A 27661-nucleotide genomic window follows, 5' to 3' on the forward strand; every position below is an offset into this window, starting at 1 on the left:
CAGTCCGAATCTAACCCAAAAAGTCTATTGGTCTATTAAAGGACTGGTGGTCAATCTGCCTGTCTTATTTCTTTAGTTTCAATTCCGTGGGAGGCCACAACTGTCTATCGCGGCTATTTTCCGGCAATCTGCCGACTATGTTTAAAGAGTTTGGCAATTTGTTCATTGGTATCATCATTTAAATCCGAATTAATGATTGCAATTGATTCTCGTCTATCGTACAATTTAGCGCCTTGAAATTTTTCTGCTTCTCATTACTTGCAAAAGGGCTTTGAAATTCGAATCTTTTGTTACGTGTCGGACGGAGTTCAATTTCAGATAACTTGCGCTCATTCTTGTTTGCCCTTGAAGTAGAATTCTAATGGCTGAAGTACTGGTTTTTAACTGTGGGTTTTTATAGTTGACTGTGGGTTTTACACATAGTTAACTATCGGTTCCATGATCGTTTTTAAAAACGGGTCAACTGCTCATCGCCAAATTTTCCGGTAGCAATGGCTAGCAGCAAGTCAGCAGGAACAGCTGCTCCCAGGATTGAAGATTTTGTGTTCGAAAAACCAATCAGCCGAGGTGCCTTTGGCCAAGTTTATTTGGGCCATAAGCGAACAAAACCAGATTTAAAACTCGCCATTAAAATCATGCAGAAGCAGTATCTTCAAAACAAAAACATGATTGATCGTGTTCAAGTCGAGAAGAACGCTTTGGCGATGCTTGAAGACAACCCACATGTGGTACGGTTGCTGTACTGTTTACAGAATGTCGACAAAGTGTACCTTGTTATGGAATATCTAGTTGGCGGGGATCTCAAATCTTTATTGGAAGTTTGCGGCTGTTTCTCAGAACACATGATTGCGTTCTACTGTGCTGAAATAGCACTAGCGCTCGACTTTTTAAATAGACAGCAAATTATACACAGAGATGTAAAGCCGGATAACTGTTTAATAGATAGTAAAGGACACGTCAAACTAACTGATTTTGGTCTGGCAAAGATCAAAATGACTTCAAGTTTGGACATAGTTCTGCATAACAATTTGCAATGTGGCCGGACTCCTGGCCAGATCATGAGTTTGAAAGCCAATATCAACCACAGCAATAGCAGTAATAGTAGAAGCAGACTTGGGTCACTTTCAAACATTGTGCGACCTCTCAACGCTCAGCTAAATTCGGCCCGAGATCCAGAAGTTAAATTCTACATACCAGAAATCTCCGGAACCCCTGGATCGAAACCTAGTGTTGCCAACTTAGCCAAAGCCGCTAGCAATCAATTTAAAACAAAGAATGGAGTGGAAAAACCAACGACGTTAAGGCGCAAAAGGAGCATCGATTTTGTATCAGGATGTTCAGTTCCCCAGAACTTCAAATGTGCTGCTCTTAGCAATGCTTGTGAGTCGGTGCCTTGTAAAAGCCCTAACCTTGATGGTGCAGGTCCCCTACCAGCGGGCAACGCCCCGGAAGTGTCACTGTCCAGCATAGATCATAATGAGCCAGGGTTTAATGTAAATTGGACGGAGGATAAAGAAAATTACCCTTCTACTTCGCCATCGCCATTTAACCCAATGGACGAACTTAGAAGTGTCAGATGTCATTCCCAAAGTGTCAGTTCTCTGCTGAACTCGACCTGTTCGTCAACTTACGGAGGTCAACACGATGGATCCCTGCTATCTTTGGAGGGAAGTTTCACCGAACAGGTATTGGAAAGTCAGAAAGATTCCTCTTTGGTGACGACGACAAGGAAGGAACTCCAGATCAGTAGCTTGTTAGACCCGTTTATGTCACCGAACCATCACAACGATTCGGTTGAAATTATGCGATCAGGCGATACTAATCAATTGCATCTTAAAGATTGCGAGCACGGAATGCAAAGACTTAGTTTGGTGTCTTTTGACCTTTCTCCAGCTGATAAGATATCCACCACGTCCTCTGTAGAGACCACACATACAACTCCGGATTATTTTAAATGGGTTCCATCAGTAGAGTTGTCCCAGGGTGGAAGTAGAAAATGTACCCCAATTTTAAAGCGAGATCCGAAGGGCTTATCGCGAGTTGAGCCGTTCACTCCTGCGAATACGCCTTTTACGTCAAAGAAGACCACGGCTTGTAGAAGCACGCGAAGGGTAGGAGCGAGAAAAGCCAATGTCACGTTTTCGACAGAACAGGTGCTTGGTGAGTTCATTTTCATTTTTTTCTGAGACCACTTTTTATCAACGAGTTCGGTTGCCTTAAAAAGATGAAATTGTCGTGGTCTCTATCACGGGTCAAAACAAATCAATGAGTAGAATTTTGAATTAAAATTCGGAACTGAAAGCATGCGAATTTCAGCTAGTATTTAGAGTACTTATCTGTGCAAAAATATACAACGAAATTTAAGATTAGGTATTAATATTTTACTTGATTGGCATGTGAAAGTTTTGGGTACGGTCCTAGTGGAAGTTATATCTAAATTCTTAGTTAAATTTCGTCCATTTGATCAAATTGTTTGATATTTTGAGGAACCCGTTCTCTTAATTTTACAGGCTAAAAATGGCTTTGTGCCCTTGCCGAAATTAAACTGAATAAGAATTTAAATTGAATAAGATTTAGTAATTTAGAAAATTACCTAGTGCTAAAAGCCAGTTCTTAAAACTTTTTCAAAGATTTCGTGTTACGTGTTCCGATTCATTCAATGTAATTTAACTTCATGATCACTTGCAATGAAGCTAACTATATTGAGCATGTGCAGACCAGACTGAATCCTAACGCTTACTTAACTATTTTGTCATTTAATTTTTTTTAATAGCCACTAAGCGATAGCGAGGCTATTACTGATCTCATCGTAGATTGTTTACGACTCGAAGAAGAGTTTGTTACGGTTTTATTGGTTTTTATCACCGGAAGTACTACGTGTTCAGGGGGCATTTTGACCTGAACTTAAAAGTGATTAAATTGGCGTGAGCTTGTTTTTTTTTGCTGAGCGAGAGAAGTTTTTGTTCTGTGCTGCATTCAATGACTTCTTGACTTTGAAAAAATTTTTCGGCGGATTGGTGCGCATTGGTAACCATTTTCAGCCGTTTTTGATTGATTTGGCTATTCATTTATTTTGCTTTTAATTAGGTTTTTCAGCATTTTTGTTATTGAGACTGCAATAATATGTAATCCTTCGCAATTGAGATTACAGTGTTTTTGAAAACACACTAATGCGTTTTAAAGAAAAAATTGTCTAATTTTTCTCAATTTCTTAATTAATTCTTGGCTGTTTGAAAAAAAATTTGTTTCGGATCTTTGATGGGATTTTTTTGTAATCAGTGTATATCGTAACGGGGTTTTGTGTGATCAGGCATTGGTGTCTCAGTTTTTGAGATGTTTTTCATTATATATTTTTATATGATACTCGTCGTTGGCTCCTTTTTGGTGCTCGCAATTTTCTGTGATTAAATGTAATTTTTTTTCATTGATTTTTTCGATTTTTTTGCTGATGGCTTCATTTATTAAAGTGCAATTCTGAACGTTTGCTATAAATAGTTTTCAGAGTTTTGTTATTGCTCTGTATTTTTATGAGAAATTTCAAAAGTCTTAGTTCTTGTTATAAATGTTTTATGTTTTTCTTTTTGCGTTTCCACTGTCTTTTTCCTGAATTTGTGTGTGATGTCATTTGTTACTCTTTGGCGTCGGTTTTTTGGTCAATTGTGCGATAAGTCCTTTACATATCTGACTCAAAAATGTCTTCACTTATAACTTGAAGCTTTCTGATGTTATGTAATATTATAGTTTTGATGTTCATTTATATTCAGAGGAATAAACTCTCTCTCTCTCTCTCTCTCTCTCTCTCACTTACTGAATGAACTTTAAATTTTAAACGCATTTACTAATGGAATATCATTAGAGTGCATCTAAACTTGCCAAAAACTTCAAGTGTTTTAATATTAAGGACTAAAGATTTTGATTTTTTTGTATCATCTAATGTTAACAGAGCTCTTTTTTAATCTTTTTCCTACATGTGTCGTAACAATTACATCCCAAATCTAACTCTAAGAATTCTTGAAAAAAAAACAAGTGGCCAATTTGTTTCTTTATTTTTTGCTTTTTTTTTTCATTTCCAGCGAAGGCCATAGAGGTCTATTTTCCAGCAATCTGTCGGATATGTTTATATTTTGATGTCGTCAATCACGTGAATATGGTGCTTAAAAGCACTGCTAGAGTGTATAGGGAAAATGTATGTTATACCGAGAAATGGAAACCTAACATTTTTCAGAATGTATATTTTAAAGTATGTGGTTATAGGAACTCCGGACTACATCGCGCCTGAGATTATTCGACGAGTAATGAGCAAAAATGGAACCCAAAATGTCGATGACAAGGTTAACCCTGCACCCTACTCTTACCCGGTCGACTGGTGGTCTCTGGGAGTTTGCATGTTTGAATTTGCAACTGGTTTTCCACCCTTCAATGACGAAACTGCCGACCAGGTGCTACAGAATATTCTAGAATGTGACATCCCGTGGCCAACGGGGGAGGAGGAACTGGATGGGAAAATTATGGAACCAATACTGGTAAATTTTTGCTGGAACACTTTGAACGCTTCTTTAATATGCCTTCGAAGCGCTTTTAATATACTCGCGGGTTTTTTTAATAGCCGCCCTCATCTTCTTAGCCGGCTATTATAGCGCTCCTATTTTTTTTTACTTCGTCGAACTTTTTTTCGCTTTACCCATTTTGCCGCTTTTTCGACATTTTGCGTGAAATCTTTTTGACTTCTCTAGGCTATTTTCACTCTGCTGTCATTCTGCTCAAAGTCCTTTTAGACAGCAGCTGCTCAGCAAAGCAATTCAAAATGAAGAGAGTCAGTATAAAAAAAATCAAAGTCAAAAATAGAAACGGGATAAACCCATAAAGCCCATGTTTAGATGCGCGGTACTTGAACTTTGTTCTCATAAATTTTAGTTACTATCTATAATGCTTATTGGTACTAGACCCTGCAGCCTCTCACTGAGAGACAGGAGTATGCTCAATTACGAAAGGACATCAAAATAAATCTTACTTAAAAATGTTTTTATACAAAAATCAATTTTTGTTGATATTTTCTTTTCTTTCAATCCCGATAGAGTTATGGGAATCAACGGCTGCTATTTTCCGGCAGTCTGCCGGGTATGTTTAGTGTTTACGCACAATTAATTTAATTCAAAGTCAAAACATTGCGGCACGGACATTGTGGGAGCATCCACTCACCAGTTTTTTTAAAATTAAAAATGGCCTTCAATTTAAAGCGGAATCGAACTTCTACATTTCAAGATAGTTTCTCTTCCAAAGATTTCAGAATTCTATGCGTTCATTCTCAATAAAATCGATGCTGTTTAACGAAGTTTCGAATTAAATAGCTCTTTTAAAATTTTAAGAAATTTTGGTCGTTGAGATTTTGAAATTTAATCAAGTGGTAAAGACCCAGGGAGTCAAATCTGTCAGCCTCTCAAGTCAGCCTCTCGACAGCTATTGTTTAGGCGGTCTCTTTATTTACAATTCAAAGAATTTGAATTGTATCGGGTTGCTGTCTTGTTACGACTCGAAGAGTCGTCATAATTTATTGTTGGCGAGAAAAAAACTGGACGTTCAGGGAGTGAATTAAGTTTGAAAAAGTTGCTCATAAACTTGCTTAGGTAAACCATTTCAAAAAATGGCAATTTTTTTTTAAAAAATTTAAAAGCCGCACAGCCATAGCTGGGGCTATTATTGGACTTATCTTGTTTTTACAATTCAAAGAATTTGAATTGTATTGGTGCGCTGTCTTTTAGGGATCTTTTCACACATTTTCATGATTGTTGAAGTCAAATTGGAGTAGTGATTTTGGTCACGCCGAAACAGGAAGCGGAGCGAAAAAGCGAGTGGTTTTGCGGCGTGAATTTGCTTCGCTCTAATTTTAAAGTAGAGTGAGAAAAGGGAGTTTGAACAAAAATTCGCTGTCCCCGTATTACGTAAAATTTTTGCCCCCTAAAATTTTTGACCCTTTAAAATTAGAGGGCAAAAATTAATTCGGGCAATAATTTACCCATAAAGCCCATTTTTAGATGCCAGGTACTTGAACTTTGTTCTAATAAGTTTTAATTACTATCTATAATGCTTATTGGTATTGGTACTAGACCCTGTAGCCTCTCACTGAGAGACAGGAGTATGTTCAGTTACGAAATGACATCAAAATAAATCGCACTTAAAAATGTTTTTACACAAAAATCAATTTTTGTTGATAATTTCTTTTCTTTCAATGCCAATAGACTTATGGGAATCAACGGCGGCTATTTTCCGGCAGTCTGCCGGGTATGTTTAGTGTTTACGCACAATTAATTTAATTCAAAGTCAAAACATTGCGGCACGGACATTGTGGGAGCATCCACTCACCAGTTTTTTTAAAATTAAAAATGGCCTTCAATTTAAAGCGGAATCGAACTTCTACATTTCAAGATAGTTTCTCTTCCAAAGATTTCAGAATTCTATGCGTTCATTCTCAATAAAATCGATGCTGTTTAACGAAGTTTCGAATTAAATAGCTCTTTTAAAATTTTAAGAAATTTTGGTCGTTGAGATTTTGAAATTTAATCAAGTGGTAAAGACCCAGGGAGTCAAATCTGTCAGCCTCTCAAGTCAGCCTCTCGACAGCTATTGTTTAGGCGGTCTCTTTATTTACAATTCAAAGAATTTGAATTGTATCGGGTTGCTGTCTTGTTACGACTCGAAGAGTCGTCATAATTTATTGTTGGCGAGAAAAAAACTGGACGTTCAGGGAGTGAATTAAGTTTGAAAAAGTTGCTCATAAACTTGCTTAGGTAAACCATTTCAAAAAATGGCAATTTTTTTTAAAAAAATTTAAAAGCCGCACAGCCATAGCTGGGGCTATTATTGGACTTATCTTGTTTTTACAATTCAAAGAATTTGAATTGTATTGGTGCGCTGTCTTTTAGGGATCTTTTCACACATTTTCATGATTGTTGAAGTCAAATTGGAGTAGTGATTTTGGTCACGCCGAAACAGGAAGCGGAGCGAAAAAGCGAGTGGTTTTGCGGCGTGAATTTGCTTCGCTCTAATTTTAAAGTAGAGTGAGAAAACGGTGTTTGAACAAAAATTCGGTTTCTCGGTAGTGGTTTTTTGTTCACATGCGGCAATTTTACTCTGATGTTTACTGTTTTTTCGATTTTTTGGATCGGATTTTTTTTCTAAATAGTTTTTGCCAATCCATTCACAGCTCATTTTGGACCTTGTTTTTTGTTAGAATCAAAATCAAATATCTCACTAGTGGTTTTTTGTTCTCCGCAGCAGCGTTTTGACATTGATTTTCTTTTTTTTTGTTTTTTTTTCATCTGATTGTTTTTAGAAATGGTTTTCCCAATTCACTCATTGTACGTTCTAGGTTTAGTTGTTTGTTAAGTCAATGAAAATTCTTTGAATTGTACGTCAGGACTTGTCCTGCTATGTTTTTTTATTTCGTTAAGATTTTTGTTACGACCATATGACGTCACAACCATTTCAACTGCTTTTTGTTAATTTCATGCAATTTCAACTGAATTGCGTGCGTGACGTCATTTTTCACTCTTGTGGAGCGAGTTTTTTGTTCATTCGCGTGATTAAGTTTTTGGTTACACGTGAGTTACCTCACTCTCGAAAATGACTTCCTGAGTCTGAAATTGACTTTTCTTTATTTTAATTCAAAGAGATAAGGTCAAGTGAGTATATATCACTCTAATTGAAGGTTAATTTGACAGCAGCTAATAGAAACAGCAATAAATTATACAGATTCTTAATCAAAATTTAACATCTCAGTCGTAAATGAAAAAAAAAAATTTGTTACTCTAAATTAAGGTTGTTTGAGAGCATATAACAGAAGCGGCAATGAGTTAAACATATTTTTAATCAAATGTAACATCTCACTACTTAAAGGTTTTTGTCTGTTTCTTACTGTTTTTTGAGACTGCAGGTCTGCGAAGCTATTGCGGCTATTTTCTGGCAATCTGCCAGCTATGTTAAGTTATTGCTGATTATATTAACAATGTTCAGGTTGATTTTGTGGCGTATTGAAGCTTTTGGGTTACTAAAAGGAGTTTACGCAAATTAGGTTTCCCAACTAATGTATGCGGATTTTGAGGCTGTTTTAGCGATGTTTTCTCCATTTTATCGTTTTCTTGCACTTATTGTAAGCAAAATTGAAGCCTGATAATCCCAGGCAGTTTTTAATATAGTTTCCAAAAACTGTTGTGGTGCAAGCCAACTTTTGTAATGAAATAAGACAAAAAATTGAAATATTTTCACATTTGTGCTCCATTTCGTAGTTTTTTCTCTTTTTTTCAAAGATAATTGTGAATTTATTTATGCTTGCCTAATTTTGTGTGGGGTTTTTATTAGTCTCAATTGAATTCAACGAAGTGTTTGTTTTATGTGAAAAGTAATTGATTTATTTCTTAGGCTACTTGATTTTTTGGCCATTTTTTGAGAGGCTAGTTTGTTTGGCGAATAAGGTTTCGAGTTGTTTCAGGATGTTTTAAGATCTCTTCAGACACTTTGGATGATTCTTGAAAACAGAATGGAGTAGTGAAGTTGAGCGAAAAAGTGAGCGGTTTTGCGGGATACATTTTCTTATATGCGCTCCTAGTCAGCTTAAGGTGCAGATTTAATGCTCTCGAACGAAATTTGAGCTTGGCTCTAGACAGTTATTGTAAACATGTCTTCTTTGGAAATTTTTGATTTTGTTTGCTGACCTCGATCGCTCAACTACATTGCGTGGGTGACGTCAGTCGGTTTGCGTGAGTAATTTTTGAGCTTAGGCGACTAAGTAAATTACTGCTGAAAATTAAACAAACTCAACTGAATCATAAGCAACACTACAATGATTATTGGGGCTCTGTTGAAATATACACATGAAATATGCACACAAGCACGCACGCACAAACTTTTTGAATGGTTTAATAACAACTGATTGTGGGTTTCCATCTTTTCTTTTTCTCTAATGTGATTCCACCTTGTTTTTCATTAGGATAAAGGCTGTTTTAGCAAATTTTAAAGCTCTGATGACAGCTCGGGGTTTTTTCTGCTTTTTCAATTACTAATTCACAAGGTTTTAGTTTTTTGCCTCACGTTGTGCAACTATCATTGCAATGTTTTCCAGGCGCTTCTCAACCCCGATCCATCGCAGCGCTCCAACTTCTCATCTCTCAAAGAGTTGTCTCTCTTTGAATGTATTGACGATTGGACGAGTGTTTGGGAGACCCAAGAGCCCCCCTTCGTGCCCTGCCCATCCAACCCCTCAGACACTGACTACTTCCAACCGCGCAATCAGGCCAGACAGATCCGAATGTCTGTCTCAGATGCATAATTGTGAACTAGAATGTTTGATGAGATTATTAGGGTGCAAAATTGACTCTCTTCTTCAAAGTTGTGCTAGAATAAACTACCTGGACTTGATTTAGAGGTGATCAGGAATGTAATTCAGTGAAATTAAATGCACTGGCCTGACTTTTTTGCCAGAGTATGAACAGCCAGCGTATCAACTGTCTGGTATTGTTTGAATCTGAGTTTTTTTAAGGTCTCCATGTTCGATTTCATTAGTATGATTTTTGACCTATTTGTCGTTTCATCTTTTAGTTTGAAACACGCACGTACAACTTTTAAAAATCCAGATGTGCAGTCACAGATTCTAGAGTGCCAGATTTTCCTATCTACAGCGACAGATTTCAAAACTGAGTGCATTTTAAAACTTTCGAAGTGCATATTTTAAGCAATGTCTATGACTGCTTAAGTCACTTGGAATTTCTGGCTTATTCTCGAATGGCTATGTGGTTCTCAATTAACACCACATTTTCTCAGTGACTTCAAAGCCGCGTAATCTTTACCCAAAAGATTCGGTCTCATGTTTAATAGCCGCCTCAGCTTCTCAGCCGGCTATTATAGGGCTCCTATTTTTTTTTAAAAAAGTTCGAAGAATTTGAATTGTATTGGGGCGCTGTCTTTTTTTTAAGATCTGTTAGTAGTGAGAAATGGGGTGGTCTACCGCACAGAAAAAGGATCCCTCCACTTATTAGTCTCGAACCCAATCTTTTAGTGCTTTCATATGTTTCTCATAGTTTTTTAGCCTGAACCACCGCACTACAGGAGCATCATTTTGAAACGTTTTTGGCAATCATATACCGAACTTCATCAAGGTTAGTTCATACAAAGTTCATTTTATGGCCCATTATTTACTGCTTTATCTTTGTGTTTGACATATCGCAAATTGACTAATTTGCTTTTGGTCCTTTTTGCTTCTGTCTTGTGTGCTCAATTTACCAAACCGCTTCTGGGTAAATTTGATTTTGAATCAAAAACTGTTGTTTTAGATAAAAGCTAAAACTCATTTATTGCTGCACGTTTTGGTATCTATATCTTTGCCGCCTTGTATCTAGTGTAGACTCAAAGACTAAGAAATGCTACAATTTAAATGCGAAAATCTTAACCGTTCTCTTTCGCTCATACAATAGTACAGCTTTGAAACAAGATTTCTAATTAAGAAGTAATTTGTAGCAAGAAGACAGCTATGATTATTAAATACAAGGAACAATACAACAATGCTTTTAATAATCAAATTTAATGTTATTGTTTTGCGAATGATAATTTCAAAATTATTCTCGTGAGTCTCTAAAGTTTATCAGAGTTATATCATCCTCTGAGGCTAAATCAACAACCTCGGGGGGGGGGGGGGGTTATTTTTGCTTTCAGTCTCCCGCATTCTTTTCATTGGTTTGACTTCGGCAATTGGAATCAAACGCTTATTGGTTTTCTCTCGCTTAGCCCTCATATAGTTTTAATGGTGAAGCATCAGGGCTGTAAATTCACGTAGATGAATGGCTGTGTATTGCAATGCCCACATATCACCTTTGAGGCTGAACTTCTTAAGGTAGAAGAACACACTCAGTATGATGTCCTGCGGGTCGAAGTATTTGACCGCAAATCTGTAGTACGTGTTGTCTGTATCTAAATAGAAACAAAATTGTCTAGACATTTATGTATCAGAACCCCTCTACCCATCCGCATACAGTTTTAATACGCACATTGATATTCTAGAATAAACCCTAATTAGTTGGAACATATATAAAATATTACCCTTAATAGAAACAAAATTATCTGGACATTCATATCAGAACACCTCTACCAATCCGCACAGTTTTAATAAGCAGATTGCTATTCTACAATAAACCCTAATTAGTTGGAACATATATAAAATATTACCCTTTATGTCTCGTATCACTTCGCAGTTTTTGCTGTCCATCCTCATGCGTTCGCAGACATTGAAATTAATCACGATTCGGCCTTCTGTGTTGAATTTACCCTCGGAGATTAGTCTCAGTATATCAGACTCGAGAGTACAAGAGTCCATTATTTCTGAGAAGTGGTGTTCAGGTATCACTACTGACTGGTTCAGATATCGTTCGTCGTTTGCGAACTTAAACAGCGTTATCTCAATATTGCTCCCGTTCTCCGATTCATCTCTCGCAACTCGAAGAAGGCGGGTTGATGTTTTATACTCAAAGAAGTATCCACCAGAGACACTTTCCATCATCGACTGGGACTGAAGTTCGGTTTGATTTTTTTGAGATTCGGTTTGATTAAAGTTTGAGTTGGTTGAGATGAATCGGTACCTGCGTGAGCCCTTTTTGTACTACTAGTCTCTTATTGATAACGGTAATCGTCGCGTAAATCAGAAATATCTTGGCGTTTTTATAGCTTTTTGTCCAGGTCCGTGCATATGGAAAACCTGTGTTACCACCTAATTTGGTGCAACTTAAGCCTGCATAAGTCGAATTTATCTTTTCGGCGTGAACAAGTTTTCACTAGATACATTCAATACCAACAACCATCTTCTTCATGAACAAACATAGTATCAATTTATCAGCAGGTGATACCAATATCAAATATATGAGCCAAGTAACGGAGACTTCTTTCATTCGGTCCTAATTCCTAAACTTGTGCCTCTGCTGAGCAGTCAAGAAAACTTTACTCCGTTCTCTAACTTTCTGTCGAATTTGAAATAATTCAGAAATACAATCAGAATCGAATTTATGATATTTTCCAAAATCGGTAGCACTAATAATCCAAAGTTGTGAGGTGAGAATCGTTCACGTTATTGTTAGAACTAATATCAAGAAAATGGGGTATGGGTTGGTCAATATAATGAACTGATGAAATGGGATATGCGGGTATCAGGGAAAGGAAGAGGGTTTTAGGAACTTTATGCTGGGTGCTCTTGAAGAGCGAAGCTCTTTTTTTTACCGAAAGAGCTGAGCTCTTATTTTTGAGTTTAAAGTTTCCGATCGCTGAATATGAACTTCACTGGGTTGTTCATTTTTTCAGAAAAAATTTCGCATTGGTTTGTCAGCCCACACGCATCAACAATTTTTGGTGCCTTTTTTTCAGTGAAATTTTAACTCCTTTTCGATTCATACCTTGAATTGAAAATTTACTTTTGGTTAATCTATCGGACTCGCTGACAAAATGAACTTTATGCTAAGCTAGTTAAATACGAAGAGTTGTGCTCTTCCTGCTTTTTTTCTCAAAAAAGATTTGAGTTTAATTACCGATATCCGTCAAGTTACTGAAAATTTTATGCATATCGACCAAAAGTCTGAAACTTTGAGTCCCCTTTGATTTTAATTGCTAATCAAAAACAGATCGGCATGCTATTTTGAGATGTGCTCTCAAAATTAATAGTTCGTGGTCTTGATAGTACTGCTAAAAGCATTCAAAAATTACAACAGAAAAAGCAAAAATTAGGAATCCGTAATTTTTGTGATGTGAGGGAGCTGCAAGTAACAAAGGAAACAGAGTTGAGGTTTTGAGCTTCAGAGTGATGTTCAAAATGTTCGACTTTGTTTTTTTCTTATATGCAGCTTTCTTATACATCGCTAAGGTTACTGAAATCAGTATGCTTTTTGATGTGAGAAAGCTGCAAGTTACAAAGAGAACAGAGTTGATGTTTTGAGCGTCAGAGTGATGTTCAAAATTTTTGACTCTGTTCTTTTTGTTTCTTGTAGTTTTCTTATACATCACTAAGGATTCTGAATTCTCCTTCTGGCTTCCGTCAGTCTTGGCTACCACTCGTCGAAGGGACCAAGCAGAAGTCGGGTGGGGGATAGTTGGGAAATAGATTTCGAAAACTTATGTTTTTCGAAGTCTGTTTTCCGACTATCCTCCATTACTGGAATTAAACAAAAAAAAGATGCTTGGACTCCCGGTTTTGAATAAACTGGACCCTTGCATCTTTTCTGGCTTGTTCAATTGAACAACGCCAGAGACTTCCTTGTAGCCACTTCCTATAAGGAATAAATAATAAAAATTGATTTAATTAGTTTGTTTAGGCGTTATGGTGAAATGCAATTCGTGTGATCAAGACTTTGCGAAACGACAAGATTTTCTATTGCATAGGCATCAAAAACATTCCGATCTGCCTGATCAGAGTTTTTGATGTGGCCATTGCCAAACTGTTTTTACGCTTGCCAAAAACTTAGTCCGTCACATAAAGAATGTGCACAAGTTTGATCGTTCAGTAAGATGCGACACATGTCAGACCTTTTTCGGTCAACAGGAAGCATGGCAGAAACACTGCACGGATGAGCATTCAGTGACTGCTCCTGCTGCCAGAACAAATCCTGCTCGTCTTTGTCAAAACAATAATTTTTTATTAGAGCGTGAAAGAAAAGCTATTCGGGAGCACTTCCAGTCCTTTCGGCTGAAATTATCAGGAGACTCCAGTTTTGACCCTTTTGAGTTTCTTGTTAATAAGGAAAGTGATATCATTGATTTCATCAACAGCAAACTGGAAGATCTGATATTGATCAAATTTGGAATGTGTATTGAAGTGAAATTTGTGAAGCCGTTGACCGATGATAGCACTGTTTGCTTTTTTCAAAGTCCAATGGAAAGCCTCTCGACGACTTTAACAGCCGACGAATATTTTTCACACGTCGATAAACTGTTGACTAAAATCAACGTTTTCTGCACAGCTGGAAGTGGATGGGTTATTGAAAAATTGCATTTAGTTGAGCTGAAGGTTACAAAGTTTGCGCCTCTCCGAGCCGGATCATATATAGCTACACCGCCGGAACTCGAAAATCAACGAAAATCGGTTCTGAACATCAAGAATCTAAAGGATAATTTTTGTTTTCTCTACTCTGTGTTGGCTGCGCTTTTCCCTTTAAAGCAAAATCAAGAAAGACCTCAAAGTTACCGTCAAAATTTTGGCGCACTTCACTACAATCCGAAAAAAATGCCAGTTGCTCTAACTGACATACCGGCTTTTGAGAAAAATAATCACCTTAAAATCAACGTCTTCGCTTATGAACAGACAAAATTTTATCCTGTTTATTTGAGAAAGTACAGAGGCAAAACCAAAAGAATTAATTTGTTACTTTTATCAGAAGAAAACAATTGGCATTATTGCCTGATAAAAAATTTGGATCGTGTTATGAAAGTTTTGCTGCGTTCGCCTGCCACCGCCAACTCAAAGAACAATATACGAAAATTTTGCGAGCGTTGTCTACAGAGCATTGCGCGAGAAAAGTTTAAGCTGCATAAATCTCTCTGCAAGCATCATCAACCTCAAGTTATTCAGATGCCTGAAGAAGGGTCAACGGTGAAATTCAAAAATTGGCAAAAAACTTACAAATGCCCTTTCGTGGTTTATGCGGATCTAGAGGCTCTCGACGTTCGAACTGAGGCTTTTGAATCAGTTGAGGAACTTGTCAGAAATGGCTTAAATGAAAGCTCTGCTTCGAGTTTTGTCGTTGAAAAAGAGTACCCTTGTAGTTTCGGTGCTGTATTAGTTGACAGCAGGAATTCCAACGTGCAACTAAAGAAGTTTTATAGAGGAGAAGACTGCATTTCAGTTCTGATGAGTACTTCGCGAAGTTGGGTTAAATGGGCGGACTCCGAGCGACAACGTTATCGCTTTCTAAAAATGTCAAATTCTGCGAAACAAGACTTTGTTGAGAACTGGACAGCGCCGTGTTGCATTTGTGAAAAAAACTTTCTAATCACTGAGGAGAAAGTAGTCCATCACTGTCATTTAACTGGAACTGTGCTTGGAGTGGCGCACTCAGCTTGCAATTTAGCTGTTACAGTTGGATCGTTTTTACCGGTTCTCTTTCATAATTTGTCGCGATACGATGCTCATCACATAGTGAAGTACCTTGTGTTGGAGGAAAACGAAATTCTCTCTGCAATATCAAGAACTGAGGAGACGATTATTTCTTTTTCGGTTCAAGTTCCTGTTCAAGACCTACATCAATAAATGTGGTGTTGAAAAAATTGTTCGAAACGAAATACGCTTTCTCGATAGTTTCAATTTTATGGCTTCAGGTCTTGATTCTTTGGCTCAGACGTTACAAGATGGTGATCTTAAGTTGCTCCGTAGCCATTTTGCTCAATACTCAGATGCTGATTTCAAAAGAATTAGAAGCAAAGGAATTTTTTTCCCTACTCCTATCTGGACTGTTTTGAAAAGTTTAAGCATGGTCTTCCCGTTTACGGTGAAGAGTGGAAAAACACATTAACAGGAAAGATAGAAATCACAGAGGAAATGCATCAGAAAGCTGTTGAAATGTATCAGTTGTTCAAATATGACAACTTTGGAGATTACCACGATGCTTATTTGGAAACTGATGTCTTTTTGCTGGCCGATGTATTTGAACTGTTCCGTTCAGTGTGCATTAATGTTTACCGTCTAGATCCAGCATACTTCTACAGCGCACCGAATCTCAGCTGGGACGCAATGTTGATAACAACGGACGTTGGACTTTGATTGCTTTCGGATGTTGATATGCTCCTCTTTTGCGAAAAAGCAATCAGAGGTGGTCTCAACGGAGTAGGAGCCCTTCGCCACTTTCGAGCAAACAACAAGGATCTGAATGGTTACAACAAGGATCAAAAGTCAGTTTATGGGGCGTTTTTAGACGTAACCTCGCTTTATGGTGGGATAATGATGAAAAAACTGCCAAAAGACGGATACCAGTGGGCTGAGTTTGCTGATATTGATTCTCTCATTGAGACTTATAAAAACAAAGATAGTGTCGGTTACTTTGTCGGAGTTGATCTCAATTATCCCGCCTCATTCACAACGATCATTCTGATTTTCCACTGGCTCCTGAGAAACTTTTTATTAGCGACGACTGGTTGTCACCCTATAGTAAGCAGTTAGCTCAAAACCGGGCATCTGTTCCGAAGCTTGTGGAAACCTTATTTGATAAGAAGAATTATATCTGTCATATTGAAAATGTGTTGTTTTATATGGAACAGGGACTGAAAGTGGTTGCTCTTCATCGCGTGCTCCAGTTTAATCAGTCAGACTGGTTGCGTCCTTATATTGAAAAGAACACTTCTATGCGTAAAATGGCATCAACTACCTTCGAAAAAAATTTCTACAAACTTATGTCCAACGCCTGTTTCGGGAAAACCATGGAGAACAAACGAAACAGAAAAAACATTCAGTTTGTTTCGGATCAGGTTAAAGCTTCTAAACTAACATCAAAACCGAATTTCAAATCGTTCCAAATTATCAGTGACAACTTATGTTCCGTTTACTTCTCCGTGCCAACTGTTAAATGGGATAAACCAACGCCTGTGGGAGCGGCCATCCTTGATCTTTCTCAACTCGCACTATACAATTTTCATTACAACAAGATAAGACCAAGATACGGTTCGCGAATTTGCGTCACGTATAAGGACACGGACTCACTTTTGTATCGCATAGAGACTGATGATCTGTATAAGGACATGGAGGAGTTTAAACATTTGCTAGATTTGAGCGACTATTCAACATCTCATCCACTTTTCGACCCGACAAACAAAAAAATTCCTTTAACAATGACAGATGAATTAAATGGATCAGTTTTGGAGGAAAGTGTAATCTTGCGATCGAAAATGTATAGTATCAAATTTGTCAGCGGTGTTAAACGGAGTGCAAAGGGCGTTCAGAAGGTACTTAAGAAAACGCTTCATCACGACAAATACCTCCAGTGTCTTCAAACAGGTGTTAGCAGCAGGGCGCCAATACTTTCCGCTAATCACCAGATACAAGTTGCCACTACAAATAAAACAGCTCTGAGCTGTTTCGACGACAAGCGGTTTATTGATAATGGCATTGACACCTTACCGTACGGTCATTATAGTCTTGGCCAGGAGCCACCAAAATCTTGCACAACCAGTACTGACTTTTCAAGCGATACCGACGACGGCGATCGAGCTTCACTGTCAGCTGAAAAAGAGAAGAACTTAATATAGTTCGAAGAGCTCACTCCACATGACGCAGATTCTGTCTCCACGGCATCAACGTGCAATCAGAACAAATTTTATAGTGACTATGTTTTAGCTCCACCTGATCCAGGGTTCTTTCCGCGAGAGTTTGATCAAAATGAACCTACTTTGAATTGGAGTGATCTGAGTGACCATGAGCAAGAGGATGATAGCGAGAAAGAGTGTGGGACTGGGAACCCTTTCATTTATGATGAGGCGATAGAAGACGAATTGATTGGCGAGAGCGATGATGAAAGTTGTTCAATTGAAGTATTGCCTGCAAAGCGATCGAGGCTGATTGTTCCTTACTCTGACTCAGACTAGAGAAATTAGAAATGTCAAATACAAATTTTTATTACATAATTTTGAACGTATGTTTTGACTGCAGTCGGCTATTAAAAAATCGTATCAAATTTACTTCATTAATCAAACCAATATTTTTAACTGCGCTCTCAACAAGGTGTCGAAATTGCTTCATCGCACTTATGCAGTCTTTTGAGTCATTGTAGTAGGCATGTCCAATTTTTTCAAAAATTTTCAATGCGATGTAAAGACAGTACATGCCACACAAATGGGAAGATTGGGATTGTGGATGAGGTGATGAGGCAATTTCATGAATAGTATATTTGTCACAATTTGAATAAATAATATGCACCCTTTCGTAGAAATCGACATAGAAACTTAGTGGAATTGACAAGCTATTCCAATTTACTATATTAGTTATTGACTTCTTTGCTGGCTTAACATGACTCTCTCTACCACGCCGCCTCTTATTTGAGTTTGTAGTAGTTCCAGAAAAGGTTGAATGAATAGCATCAGTATCCAATGTGTTCCCCTCATATAAGAAGGGGAAGTGTTTAATCTTTGGAAACGAGCGCTGCGTTGTGCTATTTTTGGAAAATTGTTGGCCGACCATACGCCTCCAAAAGTAAACTTTAAAAGACAAAACTTTTTAGCTACTTTCTTAATAGACACGTTATCCATTGAAAATAGTTTGGTTTTTGGAGATGTTTCTTTTTGCGTCAATAAAGACCTGACTGAACCTTTCTCCAATCAAAAAAAGTTCAACCGCCTCTGGGAGAGCTTCAGAGAAAATTAATTTGAGGGTTATTGGTGCTCCTGTCAATTCGGGGAATAATGTGAGGTTTTTAGACGCCTCCTGTGATGATGTCAGATCAAAGGTTACAATGAATTTGTTTGCAAAATCCTTCAGAGAAATTTTGTTTCCACCGTTTTTATATCCCAGAGCCGTTAAACTGTTGTGATATATGCGGACATTGTTCTCTGTGTCGACGGGAGTGCCTGCTATTGGTAAGCCGTTACCGCGTATTATTTCGATTCGTTTCATGTCGTACTTGTGATACAAGAACGGGTTTGTGTCCTTCGAACCTCTAAACTTGTCGTTCGCGATCATGCACAACGTTAAGCGTCTGATTGGCTCAGTTCCAAATATGGACTCTTTAACAAAAGAGTTTTGTCCAGATTGCATGATGAAGCTTTTGCACAAGGATTCTATATAAGGATACCTTGCAGGAGCTTTTAGCAGTGCCCTTTCAATTGAAAGCCGAACGGACTCGGTCACAGTAATTTTGCGAACGAACAGCGAGGCTTTTTCAATAACTGCTGTAAACATTTTGTCTGAGTCGTCACCTAAGCTAATCAGACTGAACTCATTACTGGCGCGGTAGAGTTTTATTCGAATGTCAACTTCCGGGAGCATTAGTTTTTCGCAACTGAAAAAATCCACATATAGAGAGCCATAGAAATTGAACGTGTACTCGCCGATCAATGTGTCCTTTAAGCGGTATTGCAGCCATTCTGATTTATTGGCATCTGATGAGGGTTCTGGATCGTAAGTGTATCCCTGACAAGCTGCCCAAGTCTCCTTACTATCACTGTTTGTTGTCAACTCGGTCTCCAAAAAAGCGCGATGATGGTACGTGTTGTTGCTGTCCGAAATCAGAATTCCATTAGCGTATACTTCAACTTGTGAAAACAGACTGTGTAGCGCGTTATTTGCAAAAACAGCTTGCTTGCGTCGCTTGTCTTGATACGATCTTTTCCATCGGGCGTGTAAATAGCCACTTGAAGTCCTAATTGTAAAAAATTGAGGTCGATGCAATTGCGTTGATCTCCACAAATCAGAAAATCCAAGGTTGGACCTCGAGAACCAACTTGTGGGTAGATTTCCTGGTCGAATCCGCTTTCATAATTAACCAGAACATTGGGTTTTTCGAAAAAATCTAGCGCTGTATGTGTTACAGTGTTGGCAATATCTGCTGCTAAGGTCGTAAACTCGGTCATTTAGTACTTTATGTTTGACAAAATATCAGTTCGACTGCGTTTGGCTTTTGAATTTTTAAAAGTGCTGCCGTTGATCGTTTTTGCAGTCCGCTTGCGAGAGGTTGCCTTTCTTATCTCTCGTGTATTTGCTGGTAAGGATTCCCTGGGGGGCTCCCGCTCGCCACCGGGCGTACGGACGGCGCGGCGACGCGGGCCCGGGCGCCCGATGCGTGCGTGGAGCGCGGTCCTTTCGGCGCCGCACGCGAGCGGGACGGCTTCACGGAGTCCGAGATTGTTTTTGAAACTGATTTTTTGATCGAATCTTTCGCAACAGCTTTTAGCTTCTTTTTTCCGGCTATCATCTGACCAATTTCTGGAATTGCTGCACTGACAAGATTCCGTCCAACCTTCTTGGCAATCGGCAATGCGTATTTTTTCAAAAGAGGTAAGGTGCAACGGCCAATACGCACAGCTAGAGCACCAAGACCAGCCGCACCTGAACCAAATCGTCTGGCAGGGCCTACATGGGTAACAAAATTGTCTTGTTTCTTGAAATTTGAGCGTCGTAATGTGCGTCCATGAGCGACTGCTTTTTGTGTTCGTAATGGGATAAATGATTTTTATTGGGGCAAAAGTTGGAATTTCAGAGTCAGCCAGCTGCGACCTATTGATAGAAAAGGCGTAAGTTGGCCTGTTTCATCGCGAATAGTTATGGTTATTGATTGAAATGATGACTTGACTACATCTTTCCACTGCAGGTTTGAGAAGGATTGGTGACAAATAGTTGCTACCTCGTCTAGTTTCCTATTTGATGTACTATTGATCGCAATTGATCTAAGAAGTGATGTGAAAGTGTTGCCCAGTATTTCATCCTGTATGAGGTCACAATAGACAAACATTGTATGGCGCCCACCTGAAATGTCAACTGGAAATTTTGGGTTGACGCCAACTTTAAGAATGTCTGTACCAAGAATAATTTGAAGGTCACTGGAAATGAGTTCTATACTGGATGGTATTTCAAAGGGTTTTATTCCGTTCCATGTCTGTTGGCCTTCATCTTCACTTGATCTGGCGGCTGTCAGAAAACCGTCCTCCTCGTTTTCTGTAGACTGGAAATCATCTTTTTGGTGACCTCGTGGCAATATTTTTAGCTTTTGACCGTGACTTGATATACACCAATTGTAAGGCCAATCAGTTGCGTGTCTTGATCGAAAACTCTTAGCAAAAATTTTCCTCATCAAATGATCAATCGATGGGTAGTAGCCGGTGTCAATTGTGCATCTCGAGTTGGAAATTTTCGCAGGACTTTCCGTCGCACCTGTAGGTCGACGCCGACGACGGCCTATGTAAACGTAGAGCTCGTCAGCACTTGTTGGCTCTATTACCTTATCGTCATCATCGTCATGATCATCGTTATCATCTTCGGAGGACTCTGATTCCCCATGATTAGTTTCTAGTAATCCTTGTGTAACGTTTTGAAATTTAGCGGGCCATGAAATTTCGAGCAATGCCACTTGCCAGCGGCCAAATTTTTTGTTAAGATCAATTGTTTTTGGCAACAAGTTGGTAAAAGATGCCATTGTGTTGCCGGGGTAAGTGTTTGTGGACGAGTTTGAAATTAAATTTATTGTGAAACTTCTAAGGCTGTCTAATGATGTCATATTAAATTTCTGAATATTTTGTTAGTTCAGCTTCGTAAAATCTGCCGTCTATCGCTTCACTTGTTTCATGGGAAACTACACGGTATGTTGGAGGGTTGAGTGTGAGGACCTTATCTATTCGAAATATCTCGTGACTGAATTGTATCTGATAACCACGATGAAAGGTTTTAATATTTCTCTTTATCCGAACCGTTTCACCAACTAAAAATTTTGGTTTTTGGATCTTCTCGTTCAATGTGAGGGATACCAAGTAGCTTGTATGTTGCTTGGTCACTTTTTTGGAGCGAGACCAGTCACTCTGTTTACACGCAAGTTGATTACATTGACAACGTTTTGTAGGTTATCTATGTAGCTGCTTGTATGGTTTTCATTCAAGTACTTGTAAATCAGAGACTTGATTGATCGGATGTTTCGTTCTGCAAAAGCGCTTTTCTTTTCGTTTCTAGTTTGGTAGAGAATTATATTTTTCTGTTCGCAAAACTGTTTGAAAGAGCCTAAAAATTCCTTCCCATCGTCAGTCCACACTTTCTCTGGTCTGATTTTTGTTGTCATTGTTGCAAAAGCTCTCCTAGTTGTGGTGGCGTATTTGTTTTTCATTGGTTGAACACGACGGAAACGACTTAATGTGTCCACAGCGACTAGTAAATATCTGGTGTTTCGGTTGTCGGCAGATAGTGATTGCATATCTGCGAGATCAAGGGACCAAATTTCATTCAAGCGGTATGATTGCACCTTCAGTCGGGGAAAACGGTGCCTATTTTGTTTGAACTTGTTGTACGTTGAGTTTGTTTTCAGATAGGTCTGTACAGTTTTCCGCTTTAGTCCGGTTTCTTTTATCAATCTATTGACACTGCCGTAGGCTGAGGGGTAGTTTGAGTTGGTATAGAATTTTTGTGCAGTTTGTAGGCCACGGCTATTGGTGATTGCTGATGAGATTACCCTTTCATTTCTGCATTTTGTGCAAGTAAAAGTTTTGCTGTTGTAGTCATTTACATTTTGTAAGCCAGAGCACTGGTAATGCACCCAACCGCCTATTGTGCAGTAGAAAAGCGGTCGTTTTTTTGTACTTTTCCCCAAAAGTTTCTTGCAGCTTCTACATTTGAGTTTCCTGGCTGGTCCCGGGTTTCTCTCCACTCCGGCAAGTATTAGGAGCAATTCAATAAGAATGTGTAGTGTTGAGATGTTCAGTATCTGGGAGAAAACATTGAAAGCCATGTGTTGTTCGAATCTCTCGTAAGTTTAAGGCTGACTGCCTTGGCGTTTGTATTTGCAACTAAGTGTTGAGCAATTTTCAATGCTCTAATCAATTCAAGGTCTGCAGGTGAAAATTTTTTTGTGGGATGCTGAATGTTCATCAGAAGTTGAAATAAATTGCTCTCTGATGGAGGTCCTCCGGATTTGTTTTGTAATTTTCCTGTTTGCTTGTCAATTGCTATTGTTTCTGATTTCTGCAACAATTTGATTATTGCTTTTGATTTTTCAATTTTCCCACTTGACAGTCCAGTTGATAATAATTGTTCTACTATTTCGTTTGCTTCGTCCGAAATCAAATTATTTTGCTGATGTTCCCTAGGTATCATTTCATCTGTTTCTTGGTTTGACCCACCAGGCTTAGGTACTTGATTGAGGGTGGCTGCAACACTCAATTGAGCTGCAACGTCTGTTTCGTTGTTTTTGTTGCTGTGAGAAAGTAAGTATTCTTTAGTGGTGGAGGTTGAGGTCTGGCTATCTTGTACTGTTTTGTTTCCGTTCAACAGCTCGTTATAGGTTTGTAGTGAAATAAGTAAAAACTTTTTTGCTTCTACTTTAGTTTGCTTGCTCATCTTTAAAATGATTTTGAACGGGCTCATAAATTATTTTAATTAGCTGCAATCCCTGATTGGTTGCGAGAAGTTTGTTTATGACTGAACTTCACTTTCTTATTACAAACAAATGTTAAAATGTTTTTAAATTTTTTTTAATTTGCTCTCATTTAAAGTAGTTTGAGCTAATGAGACATTCCCATGAACATTGTTATAAATACAGTCCAGTAGAAACTTTATAAACTCATAATGAAGATGGAGAATTGCGAAACGCTTCAGTACAAGTTTCAAGCCCATAAGCAGTTTGAAAGTAGTCAGATGATGTGAATGATTCATCGAGTTGAATTTTATTACCTAAGGTTTGTGAACTGTAAAATATTGTAAAATTGTCCGTCAAGTTTGAACTTAACCGTAGCTGCTCACAGCATCGAGGATCCAGGTCAATCAACAAAAGTCCAAATGGTTCCTTGGTTGCAGTTTTATACGCTGACAATAAAAGATTACGGCTGCCCAATTGACGGCCAAGAACGTCAATTTGTATAATATCTCTGGGGTTTTTCAGCAAAAGCATATGCGTAACATTAAGATCGATTGTTTTTGAGTTTTTACTTTTTTGATACAAATTAAGCTTCAATAAAATTGCGTGTCTGTTTTGATGGCGACCAGAAATAACTAGGTTTAAAAATTCTTGTTCGCTGGCTTCATTGTACACATCGTCGAAAACCACTAGTTGACGATTTTTCTCATGAGTGGAGTTGATTTTGCTCCAATCAAGTCCATGAATGAAACTTATTTTTGTGTCAAGAATATTGGCAAGCTCTGTATAAACTTTTTGCCAATGCTGATATACATATGTCACTTTGTCAAAGCTGGGAGAAAATAAACGTTCTTGTTTGATGAGGATATCTGCAACCAGGCGTGTTTTTCCTGATCCACTGGGTCCGACGACCACCATCATCAAATGAGGTTCCGTTACAATAACTTTATTCATTTGGATGTGGGAATAAAACAGCCTATACTAAATGCTAAAAGCGACCAAATTTCTGGTCTTTCGGTTGTGAACTTATTGATGAACAGAAAGCAAAGGCTCGTTGCAATCGCTCCAATCAAAAGAAAGATGTGAATACTGTAAAATACCAAAAATCTTTCAATGTTTTCACACAGTTTCCACGGTGGGCGCTCCTCATTGTTATCATCAAAAATAATCTTACTGGCAAAATCCAACTGACAATCCGGTGAGTCGGCCATGACTATAGTGTACTCCTCGGCGGTAGCTCAGGTGTTGGCGTCTTATTCGATTGCTGTGATATAGCGACAAAGTATTTCAACAGTTTAGCTGCCTCAATTAGCAGTTCAATTTCATCTCCAGTAAGATCAATTTCGGTTTGAACGGGAACACATCTCTGACCCACCTTTTTCCAACACAGTTTCCGCAAAATAATTTCTTCATTCTGATTTTTGTTTAAAAATTGCAAAGCTGCGAGCTTTCAAATATGCAGTGTAAAGTTATCTAAGTTATTGCCAGTCATCTAAAATGGCAACGCATCAAAATAGGACCGAAAAACTAGTTTGAATATTGTCCAAAAAAGAAAACCGGTAACGTGCCCGCACAGAAAATGGCTAGGAATGTTTGAAACAATGTATACATAGCCGGGCCCTGTGGCGTATTGTTCTTTCATGAACCCAAAGGCATCATGAAATGCAGCATGCGTTCTCAAAATTTTCAACTGCTTGAGATATGAAGTCTTCTGTCACCAGGTCCTATCAATCCACCATGCGGGGCCAGTTTGTTGATGAACTGGAGATCAGAATTTGGTTCAATGAACATATAAACTGCCAAAAAGGCATTCTTTGTTGTTTCGTTCCTAGGAAAATGCTTGGAAACAATTTCAAAGTTGTTCAATACTTTATTAATATCAGGAATGTTTATCATTCAAATGCCCCAACCAACTGATTTACAGAGTGTATATAAAGAAAATGGTGTTTTTAGTTACAGTTTCTTTTATCAGTTTTTCTTTGTTTGTTTAGATGATTCATCGGAATTTTCCACCTCTTCTTTGCGCGCCTTGTTCTCCCAGCCCTCCTCTAAAGGAGCGTCCCAACATTCCCAGCAAGTACACAAGTACACTGCGCATTATTCAATCCACATTGAACTTCCAAGTAGACCGAGTGATCCGATCTGTAAATTGATCCCCAGCCAGTCGCCAATATATCAATGTAGTCTTCTAAAGTGTTCTTGAACGGAGAATCGGTACTCTCAAGGCTTTCAATTTTCGTCAGAATTCTTCTCTGATAATCCGTCATGCCTGCTGGCTCTAATCGCCGATTTGGGCAAGATCGTTCAATTTCCCACACTGTCTCCATTGCGCTACATCTTTTGGGTGAAATGTCCCTTACGGTATCAGCGTTTCTTGTGAATTGCTCGAAGATGTCTCCCCGTCTTGTAATGTCTGATATGTTGAGACGCAAGAATTGCTGATTGAACGTCTGAAACGCGCTTGATGGTGCAAAAATTCTTGCCTTGATCTCAAAGAGGATTTTGCTTTCATGGCGAATGTAGGATTTGATATTCTTCTCATATGTTTTGGATTATCGTTTGTATAGACCAGAATGTCTTGGTGCTCAAATGAGATGTCGTCGCACCATCTGAAATGCTGTTGAGTCTTTTCTGGCTCATGGTTAACAACAGCAAATTGCCAGTCTGTGAACTGATCAATCCAGTGTGCAAGGCCTTTTGGCTGAACTTGGGTTGTCTGACTGGCCTCTCGTTGGTCGGTCTTGCGTCTCTTGCTGTTTGAATCAAATGGAAACTGAGAGGGAATGAGGACTTGAGCACTGTAGACTATGAATCGAAAATTATCTGAATTTTCTGGACAGCTGTTCATGGTAACTGCTGAAATTGAATGATTGTAAGTTTTGGAGCTTAGTATTTATAGGGTGGCTTATTTATTCGAACTCAGATAAAATTCCAAAATTGTGATAGCATTGTTTGTTCAATCATGATAAAAAGTAATTTTGGTTACAGAAGGCAACTTAGCCCAGTTGGTCATAATGACGTACCATCTGGGCCAAGTTGCCTTAGAATTTGCGGTATTTTGAATTGTTTTAAAGCAAATTTGATGTGTAGCTAAACGCGTTTAAAAATTTCTGAATTTGTGCATTAATCCAACAATCGCAACTTGTGTTACCATGTATTAAACATAACAAAATCCAATAACCGTAAATAGTGATACAATGTTAGCAGTATTTGGGATTTGTAGCTCAAGGGAGTAGGCAGCTTTCTAGGTGTTAGATAGAGTGATTTTGGCGTAGGTTCGAGACTGGGTAGGGAGGGATCCTATATCTGTGCGGTAGACCACCCCATTTTTCACTACTTCTGTTCACACATTTCCATGATTTTGAAGTCAAATTGGAGTAGTGATTTTGGTCACGCCGAAACTGGAAGTTGAGCGAAAAAGCGAGTGGTTTTGCGGTGTGAAATTTTTTCGCTCTAATTTTAAAGTATAGTGAGAAAAGGGAGTTTGAACAAAAATTCGCTGTCCCCGTATTACGTAAAATTTTTGCCCCCTAAAATTTTTGACCCTTCAAAATTAGAGGGCAAAAATTAATTCGGGCAATAATTTACCCATAAAGCCCATTTTTAGATGCCCGGTATTTAAGGAGAGTGAGAAAACGGTGTTTGAACCAAAATTCGCTTTTTCGGTGGTGGTTTTTCGTTCACATGCAGCAATTTCACTTCGATTTTTACTGTTTTTTTTTCAATTTTCTGGATTGGATTTTTTCTAAATGTTTTTCCCAGTTCATTCATAGTTCATTCTAGGCCTTGTTTTTTGTTTGAACCAAATTTTCAGTTTTTGCTGGTGGTTTTTTTCTGTTCACATACGGCATTTTGACATTGATTTTGTTTTTTTTTTTTTCATTTTTTTGATCTGATTTTTTTGGATTTCATAGTCCGGTCTTGGTCTAGTTTTTGTTTAGTGAAAGAAAATTCTTTAAATTGTACGTCAAGTCTTGTCCTGCTAAAAGTGTTTTTAGACAGCAGTTGCTCAGCAAAGCATTTTAAAATGAACAGAGTCAGTATCAACAACGATATCAGAAATCGAAACGGGATAAACCCGTAAAGCCCAATTTAGATGCCCGTAACTCGAACTTTGTTCTTAGTTACCATCTCTAATGCTTATTGGTATTGATACTTGGCCCTGTGTCGTCTCACTACGAAGCAAGAGTCTGTTCAACTACAAATTGACATCAAAATAGTTCGCACTTTAAAATTGTTTTCCTGCAAAAATCATTTTTTTCACTATTTTTTTGTCTTCTTTTAATCCCAATCGTGGTTATGGGAATCAACGGCGGCTATTTTCTGGCAATCTGCCGGGTATGTTTTGATTACCGTAAACCATCTATTTTTGCACCCTAATTAATACGAAAGTTCGAGAAGAGATCATTTTTTACCCCATAGTGTTTAAGAGTTTTAGTTTAAACTCGAATCGAGCCCCAATTGGTTTACATTAGAAACCTTATCAGCTTTTGTATCAATTAGTTAGAATCAACATGTGAACTTTAGTTACTTTATCGCTTTATTTATCGCCTTTATAACTTTGAATAATGAATTGTATTATTTGCTGTGAGAATTAATAATGTGTACAA

At 38.2% G+C, this 27661-nt stretch overlaps 2 protein-coding genes across 4 annotated transcripts; one reads left to right on the plus strand and one right to left on the minus strand.

Moving 5' to 3' along the window:
* The first annotated feature begins 86 nt into the window (after positions 1 to 86).
* Positions 87 to 27661, plus strand: LOC142345613 (serine/threonine-protein kinase greatwall-like). Of its 3 annotated transcripts, none has more exons than XM_075397751.1 (4): positions 87 to 2160; positions 4255 to 4523; positions 9116 to 9355; positions 27444 to 27661. In XM_075397751.1, the coding sequence occupies exons 1-3, from the start codon at positions 492 to 494 to the stop codon at positions 9320 to 9322; spliced, it is 2145 nt and encodes a 714-aa protein (XP_075253866.1). In that variant the 5' UTR covers positions 87 to 491; the 3' UTR covers positions 9323 to 9355; positions 27444 to 27661. The 3 variants fall into 3 exon arrangements, with proteins under 3 accessions (XP_075253866.1, XP_075253868.1, XP_075253869.1); XM_075397753.1 differs by having other exon boundaries at positions 27453 to 27661; XM_075397754.1 differs by having other exon boundaries at positions 9116 to 9336.
* LOC142346123 (uncharacterized) lies at positions 18245 to 19572 on the minus strand. Its single transcript, XM_075398627.1, has 2 exons — positions 19431 to 19572; positions 18245 to 19254 (listed from the first exon to the last, which is right to left on the minus strand). Exons 1-2 carry the CDS (start codon positions 19570 to 19572, stop codon positions 18245 to 18247), a joined length of 1152 nt encoding a protein of 383 aa, XP_075254742.1.

This window comes from Convolutriloba macropyga, chromosome 9 (genome assembly GCF_964194025.1).
Source record: "Convolutriloba macropyga chromosome 9, txConMacr16.3, whole genome shotgun sequence".
Taxonomy (NCBI): Eukaryota; Metazoa; Xenacoelomorpha; order Acoela; family Convolutidae; genus Convolutriloba; species Convolutriloba macropyga.